General features: G+C 37.9%; 3 protein-coding genes across 6 annotated transcripts; 1 reads left to right on the top strand and 2 right to left on the bottom strand.

Moving 5' to 3' along the window:
• Nucleotides 1-54: 54 nt before the first annotated feature.
• On the bottom strand, nt 55-6123 carry LOC103988222 (chaperone protein dnaJ 49). Of its 3 annotated transcripts, none has more exons than XM_009406792.3 (3): nt 5934-6123; nt 4678-5866; nt 55-463 (listed from the first exon to the last, which is right to left on the bottom strand). In XM_009406792.3, the coding sequence occupies exon 2, from the start codon at nt 5816-5818 to the stop codon at nt 4703-4705; it is 1116 nt and encodes a 371-aa protein (XP_009405067.2). In that variant the 5' UTR covers nt 5819-5866; nt 5934-6123; the 3' UTR covers nt 55-463; nt 4678-4702. The 3 variants fall into 3 exon arrangements, with proteins under 3 accessions (XP_009405067.2, XP_064992763.1, XP_009405060.2); XM_065136691.1 differs by having other exon boundaries at nt 5939-6122; XM_009406785.3 differs by having other exon boundaries at nt 5961-6119.
• Nucleotides 6124-8934: 2811 nt separating this feature from the next.
• LOC135628487 (GTP-binding nuclear protein Ran1B-like) lies at nt 8935-12906 on the bottom strand. Its single transcript, XM_065135165.1, has 8 exons — nt 12774-12906; nt 12599-12668; nt 11963-12019; nt 11763-11880; nt 10502-10591; nt 10232-10411; nt 10068-10145; nt 8935-9282 (listed from the first exon to the last, which is right to left on the bottom strand). Exons 1-8 carry the CDS (start codon nt 12774-12776, stop codon nt 9213-9215), a joined length of 666 nt encoding a protein of 221 aa, XP_064991237.1. The 5' UTR covers nt 12777-12906; the 3' UTR covers nt 8935-9212.
• A 305-nt stretch (nt 12907-13211) lies between these two features.
• On the top strand, nt 13212-19551 carry LOC135628218 (uncharacterized). Of its 2 annotated transcripts, XM_065134784.1 has the most exons (8): nt 13212-13370; nt 13459-13647; nt 15016-15101; nt 17542-17688; nt 18200-18323; nt 18895-19181; nt 19261-19353; nt 19451-19551. In XM_065134784.1, exons 2-7 carry the CDS (start codon nt 13461-13463, stop codon nt 19351-19353), a joined length of 924 nt encoding a protein of 307 aa, XP_064990856.1. In that variant the 5' UTR covers nt 13212-13370; nt 13459-13460; the 3' UTR covers nt 19451-19551. The 2 variants fall into 2 exon arrangements, with proteins under 2 accessions (XP_064990856.1, XP_064990854.1); XM_065134782.1 differs by having other exon boundaries at nt 19261-19551.
• Nucleotides 19552-20166: the final 615 nt, after the last annotated feature.

The following is a 20166-nucleotide window of genomic DNA, read 5'->3' as shown; positions in this document are numbered from 1 at the left end:
GAGGCCGGATGGTTGCACATACAAGTATGCATTCAGCTTAACAAGACCAGCGTGTATCAGACGAAACAAAGGCAAAGAGACATGGTTCATTCAGATCGAACAGTTAATTCTGAATACATTATTGCTGTGTGCAGAGCAGGAGTTTTGGATCCATTATTAAGTAGCAGGGACATTATTCCAAAGCTGTCTCTTTGTCGTATACAACAATAAATTGGGTGAGAAACAAGTAATTCGTAGTTTAGTCATAAAATCATTTATCTAACTGCAATAATATGTCTCGAGTGTAACAAGTCTTCCAGATTCTAGACTGCACAGACTTCCAAAAATGATGCAAGAAACCTCCCACATCTTACCAACATGTCCGAATGCCAACAGCAAGCCAGCCTTGAAGTACCCTTGAAATCGGCAAAATAGCATTTTTTAAACAGAATACGGCATTTTCAATATCAATGTCCACATCCACCTGCAAGAGAGGAACCAGTCATGTTTTAAATAGTCATTACAAGATAATGCATGCAACAGTAACCCAAAAGAAAGCATAGGCATCTAAGAACCACGAGAAAATCATACACTCATGAGAAAAGAACGGGATGCGAGAGCATGAAGTTCACGGCACAAAATTTTCCACCATGTCACTAAATTGAAATCAATCTTCTGCAATCTAATAACTTACAGTTGAAGCACATCACTGATTGAAAATCATGGTGTGCCCATGCAACCTAGCAGCAGAATGTTCAGCCTTTGAGACTATCAGTCAAACACCACACCAAGCTATCCTGATGATACAAATATATTCTAAGCTTCTAAGAACCAGCAGAGACATTTTCTACCCAGCTCACCTCCATGCTCAATTTATAGGGTCATAGTTGAGTCAAATCAGCAGACTGTGTGCCCGCTAAGTGGCAGTAGTTAATCATAATGTCAAGGGCTGATAAAAAGGTCCATCTATGGCATTAATTTGGAAATCTTGGGGCACCAATACACCACCAGTATGTCACAGTTTATAAACCATCAACAGGTGTAAACAGGGAAAGTGATCAGCAGAAAATTTAATTTCGATAGAGCGGTAATGAGGTCAGTGTTGAAGCTTGTTTGGCTGGCTTGCAGGGAGATAGAAGGGGATTGTGCAATTGATGGCTTTGCTAAGCTAAATCTGAAGCAGTTGGGTTTTGGATATATGGCTTGTTCAAGCATAACATCAGTTGTGCTGTAGAAGGCTGTAGATGCCTGGCAGTTAAATTGGGTTGGCCTTTCTGACTAGATGGATGGCTGCGGCAAGTAGGGCAGTGAGAGAGGAAAATGGAAGTGAAAAAGCAAAAAGAGAACAGGAAGGAATGACTTCAGAATAGATACTGAACCATCCAAAAACCAGCTGCGTGCAAAGCAGAACCCTCAGGTGTACTCTCAAAGTTGGTCATGCCACTTCTTTATACTTCCACTTTCATATATGTGTTCAGAAAAACAGACTGGCTGGGTTCTCCAACAGACCATCTCGCACTAAATTAATAAAAAACTAACTCAAACTTAGATCAATGTCACATCAGATATGCTCCAATAAATAAACAAAATCTAGCAACTAAAAGATCTACAAAGATGACCATAATAACCCAAATACTTTCAAATAAGAAACAAAATTTGTTATATCCTTAAATGAACTTGAGAGCATCTAAGATAGCCTGCATTTATCTTGATATCATCTCAAATATCCTGAGCCAATCACAGACTTGTCTAGACCTGTATCATCGTTCAAAAGCTCATTGGGACTTGATGACACCGACAAACATAGTATGGAACTCCCCCTAGTCTCTATTGACCTCCCCAGCTAGAAATGAACTTTGACAAATGAAAGCTTATGTAGAGCTCATAGTATTACATAATTCCACCTTGAACTTCTGCAACTAAAATGAACAATAAGTTATCTTCTAAAAATCTATCTCTCACTAAAAAATTATGTATCTCCTCAAAGAATCAAAGCAATGAAAAACATTGAGGCCTTGAACAAAAAAAGAATTGGTTCTTGGTACAAGGCAAAATCATCATTGCTGAATGCAAGATTGATTCTGAACTGGGAATACAAAACCAGGAAGCAGCCACTTGCGCTGTTTTTCCTGGACACTATGTTGCTAAGTAGAAAGTTTACACGATTAAGCCCATAGAAGCAAGAATTATAAACAACAATACAAAAGCTGTTTGTCTGTTTGACTCCAAAAAGAATTCTATAATTCATCAAATAGCAAAAAAAGACAAACATATCAGCTATTAAAATGTTGCTTTGGCTTAATCATCCTACATTATCATTCCATCTAAATTGATCATTTAACTTTACTGTTTCCTGCAGCCAGTCTCTATCGATGCGTGGCCACCTTGTCAGCATATGCAGTTGGGGAAGCAGACACAGACCAAGAGAGTGTCAACTTTCTTTCTTGAGTCCTCAAATGTATAATTTTGAGGCCCATGAATCCATGACTGCTCCTTATATAATTCCTCAGATAATCACTTTCCTTTTTTATTAATTAGTGGTATCACCCACCTGCTTGTACATGCTGGTAATCAGATATGATGGTGGCCACACCAATAGGCCACATGGTCAGTAGCATGTAAACCAGATAGTAAGCCATAAATGAGTATTTTGAATCAGTGATTTAAAAAACGCTGGACGCTAAAAGACGCCAAGGTCCAAAAACGCTCGAAGCACTAGGCACTCGCCCGAGCGAAGCGAGGTGCTAAAATATAAAAATATATAATATAATTAATAAATATAATTATTTAAATAAAAAATATGTTATTAAATTAAGAAAATCAGGTACAAAATCACAATGTCACATTAATAAAAAGTCTCAAAAATCAAAACAATAAAATTTTACATCAAATCTATTGAGTTGCTCTGTACACTTGTCATTTATTCTGAAACCTAACAATAATTTTAAATAAATAAAAATTAATAGTATTAAAATTAAAATAATATATTATTAATATAATAAATAAAAATACTATTATTAGTATACTGTTAATATACTGTTAACAGTATAGTGAGAAGAGTGTGAGAGCACCGAGGCTGCTGAGGCAACGGTAGCGGTAGCAGGCGACAGCCGTAGCTAGAGTGGGAGCGACGAGCGACAGCAGCAGCGAGCAACGATTGTGGCAGCGGCGAGTAGCGACAGTAGCAGCGAGTAGCGACAGTGGCAGCAGCAGCAGAGAGCAACCACAGCGGAGAAGAAATCTTGACGGCAAAATCAAGAGTGTTAGGGTTGGGAAAGTTGGGGAAATCGCGAGAGGGAGCCTGATATCGGTGATTTAGTTGGTTCGATTGAACCAACTAAAGCACTGGAGACCAACCAGACCTAAAAATCTGGTTCGATCGCCTGGTTTAACCCAGGCGCTTGCCCAAAGCGCCCGATGCCTGGGCTCGGGCGAGAGCCCGTGGCGCCTCTTTGAAGCACGTCGCTTGGAAATGAAGCGAGGCGCTCGGGCCTCGGGCCTCACCTCGTCGAACCTTGCCCAAGCGCCTAGGCGAGCGCCCGAGCGCCTATTGTAATCACTGTTTTGAATTAAGTGTTTTATTCTTTTATTAGATAAATAACTTTTTTAGTGGTATATGCTGTTTTTTTTTGTTTATTTTCATTTTATTTTTAATATATAAAGCACACAAATTAATAATCTTGATCAAAGTAGTGATATATAGACATTACTTCAAAATGATGATATGACCCTCTAGTGATATGTATACACAGGTAATATATACTATATATAAAACAAATGACACACATGAATGACAATTACTGAACCGTGACATAAAGTAGCAATCCAACTAGGTTATCCTCATACCACATACTCATACCTCTAACAAACACCATAATGAACCACAATCCAGGTAACTATTTGGCCATAATGCTAGAAGCTTAATAAACAGGCACTGCGTCTTATCTTGTTACCTATACATGAACAGGTTATATATATACTATATAAAACAAATGACACATGATCAACTACAAATAAACGTTGACACAAAGTAGCAACCCATGTACTCATACCTGAACCATGTGACACAACTAACTGTAATCCAGTAAACCATATGGCTTAGCTTTTGCCTCTTAGCGTGTTAGCAAAGTCAGCAAATGTTCCAAGCTTGAAAGTAAGCAAATGGCTATATGAATGGTTTCTATTTGACTAAGATTGGTTTGGTTGGACAATCGTTCACACAAATCTTACCATAATTATCTACCAGCAAGAGGCATCAAAGTCCATCAACTAGTAAGCATTTGTCGAATATAACAAATATAAGGCATGCCATGATAAACTTAAGTATGATGTTAATTAAGCTATTACAATCCATGAACATTGAAAGAAGCAATAAAACAAAATCATGAAAGAAAAGTCACTAATTGTTTTATAGCTTGTACTTAATTGAACAAAATGTAAATACATATAAAAGAACCTCAATTTTCCTAATGTCATAACAGAATCAAATACCAGCCTAAGAAGAATGAATACAGAAGGCATGAACAATCGGTTGATGACAAAAGATTACCATTCTTGTCCTTCTGTCCTAAGTTGACTATGTGATACAAGTATCGGCAAGCAAATATATCAAGAAATAAAACAAACTAGAGTGGAAATATCTTATTTAGATGTTTGAATGTTGCAAAGTTAGTTGGTTTATCCTGAAATATTTTAAACCTGATTGTGGCCTCATCTTTAGGCATCAAGTTGTTGCCTGAAACTTCTGAAGCTTGTCACAATATGGTGTTTGGAATGACAGGCCCCACTGCCGCCTCTGCAACTCAACCCGGCAGTTCTGTGAAAGGATCCCAACATACTCTCTCTCCACACGTTCTTCCAAAGCAATGCGTTTTGGGCTCTGGTAAGGATATTCTTCTTCAAATTTCACCGACTTAACAAAGTACGCAACGCCTCTTGATGTCTCAAGCTTGTGCTCATAAGGATAGGAACGAGAGAACGAATACAAGGGTTCAGAAGATGGAAGAAAGTTCAGCAGTAGCAGAATGATGACAGGCAAAAGCTGTATGAGCATCCGGAGGTTAGGATTGCCGGAACCACGCATCTCTTGGGCGCTTGGCCCACCCATGCCACCAGCTCTAAACCGGAAAGTGCCGAAAGGAGTGGCGACCGGAGGCCCTCCACCGAAGAAGAAATTCCTAAAAATCTCATCAGCGTCAATATCTTCGTCATAGAAGCCATTGAACCCGCGATTCCTATGCCGTGCCGCAGGCCGAGTGACAGTAATCTCGTCCGATCCGACAAGATCGTACCTTTTCCTGCTCTCCTCATCGCTGAGGCATTGGAAGGCCTTAGAGACCGCCTTGAATGCTTCCTCGGCGCCGGGCGCGTTGTTCTTGTCCGGATGCACCTTCAAAGAGAGCTTGCGGTAAGCCTTCCTAACTTCCTCCACTGTGCATCCCTTCTCCAGCCCCAATATCTGATAGTAATCTTTTTCCTTCTTGATCTGCCTGACGACGGTTACCTGCTCCTCGGTGTAATCCCTGGAAGAAACAGAGCCATCCGAGGAAACCCTAGCCTTGGAACGAGAAGAGGAGGCGGCGGCGGCTGCCGCGCGAGAAGAAGCACCACCGGAGGGCCCGTCAGGCTGGGAAGAGTCCGCCGACGCAGCGGAATCATCGGCACCTCCAGACTCACCATCGGCGGCAGCGACGGCGGAGATGAGATCGTCGATCGGTAGAGCGGGATCGAGACGGCGAGCCTTGGAGAGGAATTTAAGGGCACGAGCTCGGTCCCCGGACTCCAGCGCGTCCTTCCCGATCCGAAGGCACTTCAAAGCCTCGTCTTTGTTCCCGTCCATCGCGATCAAAAAAGTGATTGCGTCCGAAGGATGGTGAGTTCCCTATACCTAAATGCAGAAAGAGGAAAAACCATCAGACATAGCTAGAATTGAATCAAGAACACAACAGATCCACCTTACACGGGAACGGGATCGGGATGACCTTCCTCTCCCGAGCGCGGGAGGGCACGCGGGGGCCGCGTTCGCCGAGGGATAGAGCAGCGGCGATCCCCCGCAAAAGGCGGAAGCGTTTTGGGGAAAGGGAAGGGAAGGGGGAGCGGATGGTTCCGTGCAGGTGCGGGGAGAGACACGATATGATGAAGCCCGCATCGATTGAACGCTGTTTTGACTTTTGACCCAATTCCCATCCAAATAACAATAATAACATAATTACATTTAATGATATAAATTTACTATTTGCTATGGTTATTAGGTAAAATTATATATATCACGAAAGTAAATGATTTTGGTATTATCTTCTCCTAATTTGTGTGTGTATATATGTATATTTTATATTGCTTATCGTATTACTTACCACTCTATTACCTATTTCTTTGATGTTTATTCCAGAGATATGGTTGTTACATTGTTGTCAAAAAAATATTTTATGGCCAACTAAAATGTATCATTATAGATGGAGAGAAGTTTTCAAGCCAATACAATCATATTATTATGGGGGAAGCATTATGACTAATCTTATTATATCATCATGGGGTATGCCTCCTAGCTAATTCGATTGCATCATTATTCAAAAAAATTTCGAACGATGACATTATAGATAGATGCTTACATAGTCATATATACAATTGTTAATCATAAGGTCAAAGGATTAAGCCTTTCCTTTAATATTAATTTGTCAAGTTAAATTTTTTATTATTTAATATATGAAAAGGATTTAGAGTCAATCAGGGTCCACCTTTGTACTTGTCGTAAGCTGTAAGCTGTAGTGTCTAGAAGACCCTACAAATGATCTTGTAAAATTATGTTAAGTGCCCAACAAAATCCCTTATGATTCCTAAATAATAATTTTATGAATATTAAAAAAATATAATAAGAAAGTAGGAGAATTCTCTCTTTTGAGAACACACCAAGGAGATTTTATAGTGTGTTGGGGGTTATGGTTAAGCCGAGGCTATGGTTGATACTAAAAATAGTTACGTGGATTTCTTAACTATTATTGAGTTATATAATTGTGCGTAGAATCATTGGGGCTACGAATATAGTGTAATGGCTTACCTCGAGATATGTCACAAAGTAACCTATATACCATATCTTCATATCATCGGCCCTTATCATTTTGTGACATGTAAAGAATTTCAAGCCCAAATATTTTATACGGTAAGCTATCGATCATATTACTTATTGCTCTATTTTTTGTGTTGTTTGATGTTTATTCTAGAGTTGGTAACTACCACATAATCATCAAAGGATGCTTCGTGCTTGTCTCGAGTGTGATGTCATCAAGAGACATTTTTGGGTCAATTTGATTAGGTTATCATAGAGGAATGCTATATGACCAATTAAGCTGAACACTTTATGGTTGTTAACCACAAGATTGAAAGTTCAAGCCCTTCTAGTGTTAAATTATTAAATCAAATTTTACTTCTATCAAGTAAAAGGTTTAGAGCCAATTATGATATACTTAAGCACTTGTTGTAGGTTATAGTATTGAGAAGATGCAGTTTGGTAAACAATCCCGTAAAACTACATCGAGGGCATGCTCGATAAAATCCCATATAATACCTTAAGTTTGTAATTTGTTCAAATGACTCTTAAATATAGTAAAAATTTGGGAGAGTTTTTTCTTTTAAGAATATATCTAAGATTTTTATAATGTGTTGAGACAATCATTGAGTCTAAGCTATGTTTAATTCCATGAATAGTTCTAAGAGTTGTCGGGCCATGAGCTATAAAATCATGCTTCAAATGTTAGGGTTATCGTTATAGAAAAGAAACTCGTTTTGAAATTGGGACTACCAATCGGGCTTCTATGTTGGTATAGAGTCAACATCGCATCATTAATCTTGTAGAACAAGGATTTGGTTGATGTGTTAGATAGGCATGAGGCATCAGCCAAGTGGGTACAATGTATCATCCAACAACCTATCTATCATATCATCTCGTCCCCACATTTTGTCACGACACATAAACGAGGTGAGGACATGATGTTTCATAAGATTTTCTTAAAGGATCTATGAAAGTCATTATCTTGATAATTAATTATTTAATTTTAAAAAAGTACTTGATAATTATGAGTTAATGACTCATCATTAAGCCATAAGAACGTGCATTATATCATCTCTATTGACACTATACGAGGATTTATCTATCGAGATTATGTGAGTGTGATGTATCATGTGACATACTATACTATGTGTCATATCCCTTTGTCAATTGTTATTGAAAATATTCTACAAGAGGAAGTATTTTAATTATTATTATTATTATTATTATTATTATTTTTATTAGAGGGGAAGGGGGAAGAAGGGAAAAAAAATTAATTTTATTGAAAATAACGGTAGCTTGGTAATTAAATTATTGAGGTGAGGAAAAGGAAGGAACGTTTTGCAGTTCCAATGGGTGCATCGGTCAAAAAGGTTGCCTTTTATAACTAATTAAATATTAATTAATATGAGCACATAAACATGACGCAGGTCGAATGATAATAGTCCTTTAATGCTAATAACCACATAATCCAAATCAGAACATATTAAACCACTAGTTCTGTAGGCTATATAATAGGTCAGGCTTCTTTAATGTCATTATAAGCTATCCAATGAATCCACCAAACTTCGGTACATGCTTACCGTATGTAATAGGTTCATAAAATAAGACAATAAAATCTCTCCAAATTAAGCTTTTGTGATGGTTTTGAGATAATTATTCTTAACGTCATTGATTTTACTAATTAAAATAAAAAAAATAAAAAATAAATTTAATATTTCAATGACGACGAATGAAATCAATAAAAACCAAAATATTAAAAATAATTAACTACAAAATTAACATATAATTAGCTCAATTTTACAGTTCTATTCACGAGGTGCTTTCTTGTTTCACAGAGTAACGCCGTGAATAAAGAGTCCTTTATGAAAACAGAGCAACAATCATATGAGAGATCCTATGCAGATCCGATATCCGTGAATATTTTCTTCTCAGCACAGAAATTCAAATAACTTGGCAAGAAAGATACAGCACATCGAATTTAATTCAGCACACAACTCACCAACAAATTTTGCTGCATAACGTAGGCAAAAGCCTCGAACCAATTAATCCATCTACTCTACATCACTTTTCAGATTAAAATCTCCACTCCTTGGCAAGTCAAAACCCCTGAAATGGTTCAAACACTTAAAAGACTGCTCAACACGACTCTGTGAGACCTCACTGAACTTAAGACTTGAACCAGGAAATCCTAATCAAATACATCATCATCATCATCAGGAAGAGGCTGGGCAGCGGCTGCAGCCAGTTCTGCTTCATGCCTATAAAACAAAGATTGGCATGGTTAGATGGTTGATGCTATCCTATATATTTAAATTTTCAAAAGACGTGGCACAAATAGTAGATGGATACAGTGAAACCTTGAACGTAACCTTGAACATGCTATAAATATAAAAATGCCACAAAGCTCGGCAATCATGGGCCATATAAAGCTAATTAGCATGCATGAGATGGTAACATGAGGCAAAGGGACATGAGTCATGACCTGATATGTGTGCTTTACTAATATTAATAATTAGGGAAAACAGGGGTATGAGACCATCAAATATACAGACATAACAAACCCCGACTACATGTAATACAAACAGATCAACAATTTATTAGGCTGCATGAATATGAAAGTCTCAACTTCGGTAACCGGTAACATGGGCAAAGAACCATGTGTAACTTAGAAAGTACATCTAGTAAAACATTTTACAATTAAACTAACAGACCTAACATGAAATAGCAAATCTCATGACAGTTATTCGTTGCATTGTTTATTAAGAGTTTATTCAATAAATAGCCCATTTCATAAGCACCAAAAAGTATCACTTGAGTATCCAAAATAAAACCAATTATATTAACAGACCTAACACACAAATGAATTATCTGATGCATATTAAGAAATCATGAAAGTATCAAGGTGTTCCAAAATCAGAGAAGCATCCAACATATATATCAAAATTGCTTTGACATCATAATTGATAACTAAAGAGAATCTAAAACCATGCTGGAAGTCGAAACAAGTTTCAAACTACAGAACATGAAGCTAAGAAGCACTTACTGTTGCTGTGCAGCCAGGTCAATCTGGACTTCTGGAGGTGCAAGAGCAGGTGATTCAACAAAGTGAAGATTTGGGTCCCTGCCAACAAGAGTATCATAAATGTTTTCATTGTACAGATAATTCAGTGTGATGCTTGCACCAAAATAACGGTCATTTCTCATTACCCAGCAAGCTTTCTAGCAAGATACAGGAAGGGCTTCTCAAAGTTATAATTGCTCTTTGCAGAGATCTCATAGTATTGGAGGTTCTTCTTTCTGTGGAATGTAACTTGCTTGGCTTTAACCTGCCTGTTCTTCACATCGACCTTGTTACCACAGAGAACGATAGGAATATTCTCGCAGACCCTGGTTTGAAACCAAATAGAATAATTAGTAACTTAGAAATATAAACAAGGATAACCTGTAATATTCAGTTAAAGCATCTTGTCAAACAACCTGCACAGATCCCGGTGCCATGTTGGGACATTTTTGTATGTTAACCTGGCAGTAACATCGAACATAATAATGGCACATTGACCGTGGATGCTGTGGACAAAAGACAGCAAGACTTCACTTGTAAGCAATATAAATTGGAACAGCAATAGATCACCAACATGACATTGGCAGCTAAAAGAAAAAAAACTATGTAGCCCTTGGATATGATAGTGGAACTTATGATCTTCAGTTAATAAGAAAAAGAATATAAAGCCAATTAGCAAGTTTGCGACACAACAGGCATCAGACATAATAACTCAAACAAGGGCACTTGAATTATGATTTTTGGAATTATGATCAGCTAGCAAGACAATCAAACAAATTATGATAAACTACCAAGAAAATTGAAACTGTCAACTCATTCCTAATGCTTGTACTTATCTTAAGGCATTCAATAACTTCACAGCAGCATTCAAATAAATAAATAAATAAACAAGATAAGCATTTTTTGCACAAGAATATCAATGTTCAACATACGAACAACACATGTGACATGTTTAAAGTGCCTGTGACTATTACATGAAGTGCATCTTATTTTGTAACCTTTTTCATGGACCTAGTCATAGATCTTCTTATATGCCTAACTATTTCTCTAATTCCTTTTCAAATTTGTGCTACTTCTTTGCTTATCTTCAAAGTTCAGCATAGTACAAGGAGTAATCAAACATTGAGGGAAAAATGAAATCTTTTTAAACAAGCTTTAAAACCATCCATAACAAACAAAGGAACTTCCGAAAGTCGATGTGAAGTCATGCATTGCATGAGCAAGACTACTATTTGTAACAATTTAAGCTTCCAAACAGATAACAAAGAAGTTCTAATCAGCTAATAAACCTGATTTATTTATATGGTACGAAAGTATGTTCATTATATATCTAATGCTCCAGAAGTCATACATCACATAAGTAATAGAACTATCAGCAACAAAATAAGCTTCTATTGAACAAGTTTTGATTAGCTAATGAACTAGTTTGTATACAAGGTATGCAAATGTACTCATTATGTCTAATACCATGAGCTTTCAATCATTTGCTGAATTTAACAATATTATGTAGTGAGCGAGCTTCGATGTGGGCATAGGCGATGATAGGACAGTCCTTTGGTTTATGTATTTAGAAGTATCAATATTAACCTACTAACAATTGCAGCTATAGCAGTTAACCAGTAAAACCACCCGTTAGAACTCTAAAGTCAAAATAAAAGAAAAGAGCCCAATACTTACTAGTAACCATCCCTAAGACCACCGAATTTTTCTTGACCAGCTGTATCCCAGCAATAGAAGCGGATCTTCCCACAGTTTGTGAAAAAATCCAAAGGATGGACCTCAACACCAATAGTAGCTGAAATGTAATCCAAGATGTTGTAATACATATATACAACTGAAATTGACAAGATACATATGGAAACTGTAATAATACTCACGCTCATACTTCTTCTCAAATTCACCAGTAAGGTGCCTCTTCACAAACGTCGTCTTTCCTACATCACATCACAAGAAAGCAGATCACTAGTTGTGATGTAATGCATATAAAAAGTACATTTTTCTCCCAAAAAAACAAGAAAGTGCAAGATTTTGAGAGCGTTGCTGGACTGCAACAGAAAGAATAGAAAAGGTAGAGTTGTTGCGGAAGAAAAGTAAAGATTATGACCGAGAAAGAACACACGGCGACGAATTTAGTTCCCAAAGACCAGTTTTATTCTGAACAACAGTATCGATGGTGACTGCTAATGGTAAAGGCCGAAACACCATGAAATTCGATACGCAAAGGATGGCAAAAGCACCATCAAGCAGACTACCGATTGAAGTAGAGCATGAACGAGAAATAACATCGACACGAAGGACGTTAGAAGATAAAAGGAAAAAATTTGTAGCCATAACATCAAAAAACGGGATCCTCCACAAGAGAATTTTGATTTCGTAGCAGCAATCTCTCGAATCCCTCAAAGAAGCCATGCATTCCATGTAAAGGAACAATCAAACAAGATCAAGGCCAGAGCAAGAGGATCATCATCACAACTGGAAAGGGTTAGTAACGTGCATATAGAGAGATATCTCACCAGTCCCTCCGTCACCGACGAGGACGAGCTTAAAGCTCGGGTAATCAACGGTTTGCTGATTCGGCAATGCCTGCAAACAGTAGCGGCGGCGATCAGAGAGAAGAAAGCAAAACCCCAAATCGCCTACAGATTACCAAAAGAACAAATATACAGAGGAAGCAGATGGAAGCCCGACCATCAGATCACTTCCGAAGAGGAACAGAGGAGACGTGCGATCCAAAGGTGGAAGAGGGCGTATATGTAGCAACAGCAAAGCGAACCCTAAACTCCGAAAGCACAAGCGCTCTCCCTCCTATCGTACGTTGTCCCATGCTGCTTAGCTTCACTCGAACGCGACTCTCCCAGCCGTTGGATCGCTTCATCATCGCGAGTGATGTGCCGCTGTGATCGAAAATTTCAAACCAAGCAACGTGCGTCCATCTCGCTTCCCGGGCGCAGTTGGGTCGAGCCAACTCCGAGTTAACTTTTACTTTAAGATTGGTTGGGTCGAGCCAAGTGCGAATTAATTTAAGATTTGAGCTCGCTTGCGTTGTCTGGGCTCGAGCCGATGGTCACGTGAATACCACGTGCGTTGAGTCGAATGGTATGATGACCGGAAGGAGGCTTCTTTTTCGTGGCTCGCAATCTTACCTCTTCCGGAGGACTTCGATCCCGTCGACCACGACCACGCGTGGTTCGTCTCCCTCACGAGTTCTTCTTTGATTCCACCGCCAATTCGGAGGTCGCTTAGGGTTCTAATCCCTTGTTCTTCGTTTCGTTGCTAGTTCCGGAGGTGCGACTCCCTGGAAAACCCTCGTTTCACTGGCCTTCTGTTTGTTGGTCATGCAATTCGATGATTGTTTGTTGTGAATTCTTTGTAGAGATGAGAGGGGAACCGCAGATGGGTTTGGACGAGGAGAATATTCCTAACGATTCCGATCCCCTTATCCAGAGACAGATTGAAGAATCTTCACAGCCACCCGAGGGTTTGGACGAGATCAAGGACGAGGAGGCTGACGCTGGTTCGTCTGCTTGTTGCCGCATCTGCCTTGAGAACGAATCCTTCCCAGGTGAGTTTATTTCATCGACTAAGCTTTTCTCATGTCATATTGCTCTTGGAGCTGCCTTGTTACGTTGCTATTTTGCAAGTTCCTGTTACGATTTTTGTCATACTGTTGTGTTTTCGTAGAGATACAAATTCTGAAAGTTCTGAAGCTAATATTGGGCATCGTTCAGGGTAAAAGATTCGATGGAAAAACAAGATCGATCGTCTAAATTCCTGAATTTATGTTTGATTATGCTTTCCCCAATATAAAGTCTGGTCATCAAGGGCAATTATACTTTTTCATCTCTTTTCCAGTTAATGGAATCTCATCTTGTGAAATGCTACTCATGCTTGTGAATCAGCATAGTGTAAATGAGCTGTGGTGATTGCATAACATAATCCCAAACAAGAAATGCAACCTGTGCTCAGCTAACAGCAACTTATCATATCTGACGCTACTCCTAAACTTTTTACCATAAGATCATTCTATATGATACAAGGAAAAAAACTGCTGAGAGATTAGGATAAGCTCGTTGTATGTCAAATTTGTGCTTGGGTAGCTTGCTAATAATGGACCTTTTTATTTCCATTTGGGGAATGTAATAAGTTAATTGTGAAAATAACCTTACACAATGACCGATCTAATGATTTATCTTTGAGATTCAGAAGTTCAAGTTCTTAACATGTTCCAATATAAGATACAAGGAAAATTGTGTGGCTATTATACCTTATATTTACACCTGGATTGGCAATCAGTAGTATTATATTAATTATGATATATGTTCATGTTTGTAAGTTATAAAAATTGCCAAGGATATGCAACCACTAGCTGATTTTCTCTAGTCCTCTGTTAGATTATTATTATTATTCTATGTTCTTGATTAAGACTCAATGAGAGCAATTAGGTGTTGCTTTAACTAGGTGTCATCTGAATTAGACTTGTGATTGTGAATAAGATGAAGATGAAGATAAACTGTGATTGTGAGTAAATTGTAGTGCTTAGTCAGAAATTGGTTAGATAAAGTTAAAGGTTGGGTTGTCAAATGGGGGGAGTGAGGAACTTCTGTATAACTGTTGACAGTCAATGGTTAGATGTATAACTTGATGCACATACACACCGTCAGATCCTCTCAACTCAAATATACAGCATTTCATCCAGGTTATTTAGATATTTTGATAAGCTAACCTTTTCTTAGCTGGTATACAAAATTGAATGATCTCAAAATTAGAAGTTTGCTATTAACGCATATTGTTTGCTGTTATTCGTTTCCGTATGACAAGCATGTGTAATTTATGTGTTGTTGGTTGCTTTGCTGGTTGACAGACCTTACACTGTAAATTAGCAATTTTAATATCATCAGTGCAAGTTAACCTTTGTTATGTTTTGTTGTAGGTGATGAGTTGATATCTCCATGCATGTGCAAGGGCACCCAGCAATTTGTCCACCGTTCATGCCTTGATCATTGGCGTTCAGTGAAGGCAAACTTATTTAGGCTTTTATTACAATTAATCATTTTTTTTACCTACAGATAAAAATTGGCAATGATATGCCATTCTTAGATTTGTTCATTACACACCATAGGTCGTAGACCAACAAGCAAAATGTTTGAGACTCTACAGCAGTTTATCTGCCTTTAAATTTGAGATAAATATATTCTGTTAAACTGTTATTACGTTAGTGGAATCGATTGTTGCAATCAAGGATTGAAATTTCTTACCGTACCGATGTTTCGATGTTTGCTCGGTACGGTATAGTACGGGTGTACCGAGCGGTATGTTTAAAAAATATTAAAATTAATTTTAATATTAAATAATATTATATATATAATCACAGAAATATAAAATAGTTAACGATGGTGTGCTTAAAACGATATTAAATATATTATATTTAAATGATATTAAATATATAAAAAATATATAACTTAGCAGTGCCTGCTCGAACCCTAGGCGAATAGCTATGGCGTCGAGGGATGGTAGCGGGCGTCGCAGAGAAGGAGCAGAAGAAGAAGAATCTTCTTCGGTGTCGAGGGAACGATGACAGCGGGCGTCGAAGAGCTACGGCGTCGAGGGATGGCAACAAGCGCCGCAGCGAAGGAGCGGAAGAAGAAGAATCTTCTTCGGTGTCGAGGGAACGATGGTAGTGGGCGCCGAAGAGCTGCGACATCGAGGGAGCGATGGCAACGGGCGCTGTACTGAAGAAGAAGACGACGACGAAGGAGGAGGAGGAGGAGGTTGTGCCGGGTACTATTTCTCGAAGCTTCTCCCTCTTCTACGAACGCCTCTTCTTCCTCACCTTGTCGCAGTTGGGCTGATACCGCCCGATAGCGGGCGGTTCGCGTGTCGATCAACTGGCGGGACTGGTATGTACCGCCGGTATGGGCGGTACCATTCAGTATTGCAAACATTGGTTGCAACCGAGGAAAGGAACAGAAGCTTAACAACTAACAACTCTTCCAGGTTTTCCCTAGCATTAGAACAAGCAAAACATGGAATGTAAGAGTAATTTTCATATGAACATGCTCTTTGGGAAAATTTCTACTACTAAATGTGGCATGTGAATATTAGTCAATCAGTATTGTTTTAGTAAATTTGTTAAAGATAATGACAAAAGGGAAGATTCAGTGACAAAGTAAATACCAGCAGCATACCAAATCTTTAGAAACATTTTAGTTCTAAAGCCATTCACGGTTCGGTGACTTTGGTCATAGGAAAAAGGGTTTTGGGATGAACGAGAGTGTTGTTTAGAAATGGTGTGTAAGATGTCCTATCAAGATGTTGGTCCATAATTCTTAGAAATGTAGGCTAGAAATTTGAAATTGTTGATCTTGTAAAGTGTATTTGATATTTGAACAACAGAAACATATAAAGTGGAACATAGTATGATTGTTAGCTGCTTATTTTGTATCCATTATAATAGAGGAAAATTACTTGAGTCAAAGAATACATTTGGTCCAAAACTTAAAAGAATCATGTAATAGGACCACAGTGCTAATGTCTTAGAGGGATAAAGGGGGAAAAGAAAAAAGGGGCTTTGATAGTATCAATCTTCACGAGAAATTGACACGGGCATAAAGAGTAATGAAGAGATTTATTCAGTTAAGATCATAGGTTAAGGATTAATAATATCTTTAGATCGTAAATTTTAAGATACCTATTTTTCGTTTAAAAGAATCAAGATGAAAATATGATCTAAATGAGTTAGATGACTGATAGTTTTAGTTTTGTTCTGAGAAAAAAAAATTCCTTTTTTTGTGGTCTATAAATGATGACAAAAAGGTCTGAAATGCTTGTCTTAGATTGAAATCAGAAAATTCAGTAGCTTCACAAATCATAGAGCTACATTGGCTGTTGTATGTGTCTGTAGATTCATTTCCTTGTGCAACTATGGAGACTGAAATTGAGATTCTTCGTTTATAGAAATGGTTGCAAAATCCTTATATATGGTTGTTTTCTCCTAGAGGCATCACATTGTGTGTTCATCCTTGCATTTAGAACAAGTTATTAAGTAGCTAGATGACTTTAGTGATGTAGATATGCAAGAGTTGATGTTTCTCTTAAGCATTAGAGATTTAAAAGAATTTATGTCAAAAATGTTGAATCTATTCAAAGATTCTTAGTGTTGCTTGTGGCAACCTGCCTTTACCTTCTCAAAGAGCCTGTAAATTTGGTTTTTGCTTGTGTTCAAAAGCTGAGAAAGTTCTATCATAATTTTGATGCCTTGGGAATGAATTTACATTTTGCCTTAATTTCATCATCATCATCGATGAGTCATACACAATTTTTGCAGTCAAGCTTTCAAATTATGCAGTTGCAAACTAGTCTGCCTAATGGTGTAAGGAACATTGCACTATAATTTTTTTCCCAATTTATTGGATGTGTTGATGATTTGATATTCTTCCTATGTAAATATTTTTTGCAGGAAGGATTTGCCTTCTCTCACTGCACGACATGCAAGGCTCAATTTCATCTGCGAGTAGAGTTCCTGGAGGACTACCCATGGCGTAAAATAAAGTTCCGTGTTTTTGTAGCCAGAGATGTCTTCCTTGTCTTCCTTGCCATACAAACTGTAAGAGAAAATTACAACCTATCTTCTGGTTGGCCTTCTTGAATTTGTAGTTTCATTCATAAATTTCCTTTTCTTTTTACGGTCTGTTTTCATTCTTTTTAGTCACTGAGAAAAGTGAATACATTTCAGATTTGTTTCATCTTCTTGTCTTTCGAAGAAGTTTTGATGTGCCACACTTTTGTGCTATATTTGTGGATTGCAGTTTTTTTCGTAATTGTTGTTTCTTGGATATTTCCTGCAAAAGTAATAGTAATATTTAATATAGTTATCTTTTGTTGATGTTCATCTTAATCCTGGAGAAGCACATCTAGAACTTAATCATTCATCAAGCATGATTTAGTGACATTCAAGGAGTATGGTCTTTGGTGTTTTAACATGTCTTAATCATGGATAACTAATGTATAAGAGGTTCCTTTCTCATGTACTCTAGTTTGTGAGCGTTAGTGTAGGTATGTACTGAACAATTTTCGGTGGTGACAAGACTGTGATCAATGTCCTTGTTAATCCTCAGGTCATTGCTACCATTGGTGGTTTTGTCTATTTTTTGGACAAAAAAGGGGGCTTCAGGAATTCATTCAGTGACAGTTGGGACCGCATTCTATCGAAGCATCCTGTACCCTTCTACTACTGCATAGGTATGTAACATGGTTTGATCTTGGCAATTAGCAGTTCCAACTCGATATGTTTTGGAATTAGGCATTTATCGATCTTGTAGCTTTGGTTGGTTTGGAAAGTTGTTCTTGTTCGTGAAGGGTTTGTACTTCATCTTTAAGTTGAAACTGTGTGATAACTTCAAGCATTTAAGTTGATTGTGTGGCTACACATGGATCTTTCATGAGCTTGCAAGGACATTTTTGTCTTCTGGAATGCTATGAATCTCAAGTAGTAGCTGTAATCTCTCTCACTCTCTCTCTCCCTCACCTTCCCTCCCTCCATCTGTTTCAGAGGTAGTAGCTAAAGGCTTTATGTATAGGCATGTGTTGGAATCATTTATTCACAAGTATTTGATTTTTGAGGGCCCATAGCTACCTTTTGGACCATTCTTTTGAAAGAGTTTGTGCCACTTGACCATGTTGCTTGTAAGCTAACTGTTCTATGAACTCTTTTAGTGGATGATAGTAGGACATATCCCTGAGATACCCTTGTTAATGCTTTATTTATCTCTGTGTTATGTTAATTCTAGTGGCATTGGTTTGGATGTTGCAGGTGTCTTGGTGTTCTTTGTGCTACTTGGGTTCTTTGGGCTGATACTGCACTGCTCATCCTTCGATAGCAGTGATCCCTGCATGACTGGTTGCCGAAACTGCTGCTACGGGTGGGGAATACTGGATTGCTTCCCTGCTTCCATGGAAGCGTGCTTCGCACTAGTAGTCATATTTGTCATCGTGTTTGCCATCCTAGGCATTGCCTACGGTTTCCTAGCAGCTACCATGGCCATCCAGAGGATTTGGCAGAGGCACTATCACATCCTCACCAAGAGGGAGCTCACAAAGGCAAGAACATTACTAATTTCTCAGGGTGATGGGTTTTGTTTCGTAATATCTTCATTGAGCCGATTGCATTGTGATTCAGGAATATGTGGTAGAGGACCTTCACGGGTATTACACACCACCAAAAATGGATCCTGAGCATGAAGAGCGCCTGAGGGTGCTCAAGCTTCTCTAGGCAATTCTCTACTAACTATACCTGTAAAATGTATTGTTAGCACTGGGGAACAAGTGACTCTTCTTTCTCCAATGTGATGGCCTTGTGCACATTACAGGCATGTATATCTCTGGCATCTGTTGATTTGGAGGACCGTGAAAGAACTTGTGACGGGAACCAGTGCTCATTCGATCAGGAGTAAACAATTCCTCGTCCTCAGACTGCCTTATTCGGTTTCAGGTAGTTTCTTTAGCACAAGAGCTTAAAAGCTTAAATTTACAGCCACTGCTTGTAAAAGTGATATTGATCTTAGATATGTTCCATATGAAAAAATATATAAATTTATCGGAGAGAAAATTGGTGAATTGATGTAGTAGAGAAAAAGGTTAAAGATAGCAATAATTTATGGTTATAATTGCTGTTCCTTGAAAGAGAGCTCTAACAATTGAGCAAGTTATACCCAATGTTTATTAATAATATATTAATAAAATATAAGTTTCAACATCCATTCAATTTGTTGAAATAACATATTTACCTATATATTCCTCTAAAATATTTTAATTTAATATAATTCCTCTATTTAGATCTTCCTATTTGTCACCCAAGTTAACTACCAAGTTAAAAGATAGTATTAAAAATCTTTCCTTCTATACTTTGACCAAATAGGTTCGAACTAAGCTTTTGGATTGAACCGATTTAGATCAACCATCCATAAATCATATTTATCCAAGCACCTAAAATAGAATGATGCATGAATGTTATGCCCTTATTATTATCCATATAAAGAACCACATCTTTAGTCATACATAACTAAATCTGAATCGGGCAAAGTCA

This window comes from Musa acuminata, chromosome BXJ3-1 (assembly GCF_036884655.1).
Source record: "Musa acuminata AAA Group cultivar baxijiao chromosome BXJ3-1, Cavendish_Baxijiao_AAA, whole genome shotgun sequence".
In the NCBI taxonomy this organism is placed as follows: domain Eukaryota; kingdom Viridiplantae; phylum Streptophyta; class Magnoliopsida; order Zingiberales; family Musaceae; genus Musa; species Musa acuminata.
Note: the sequence above shows the minus strand (reverse complement) of the source record. Positions and strands in the feature narration are given on the sequence as shown.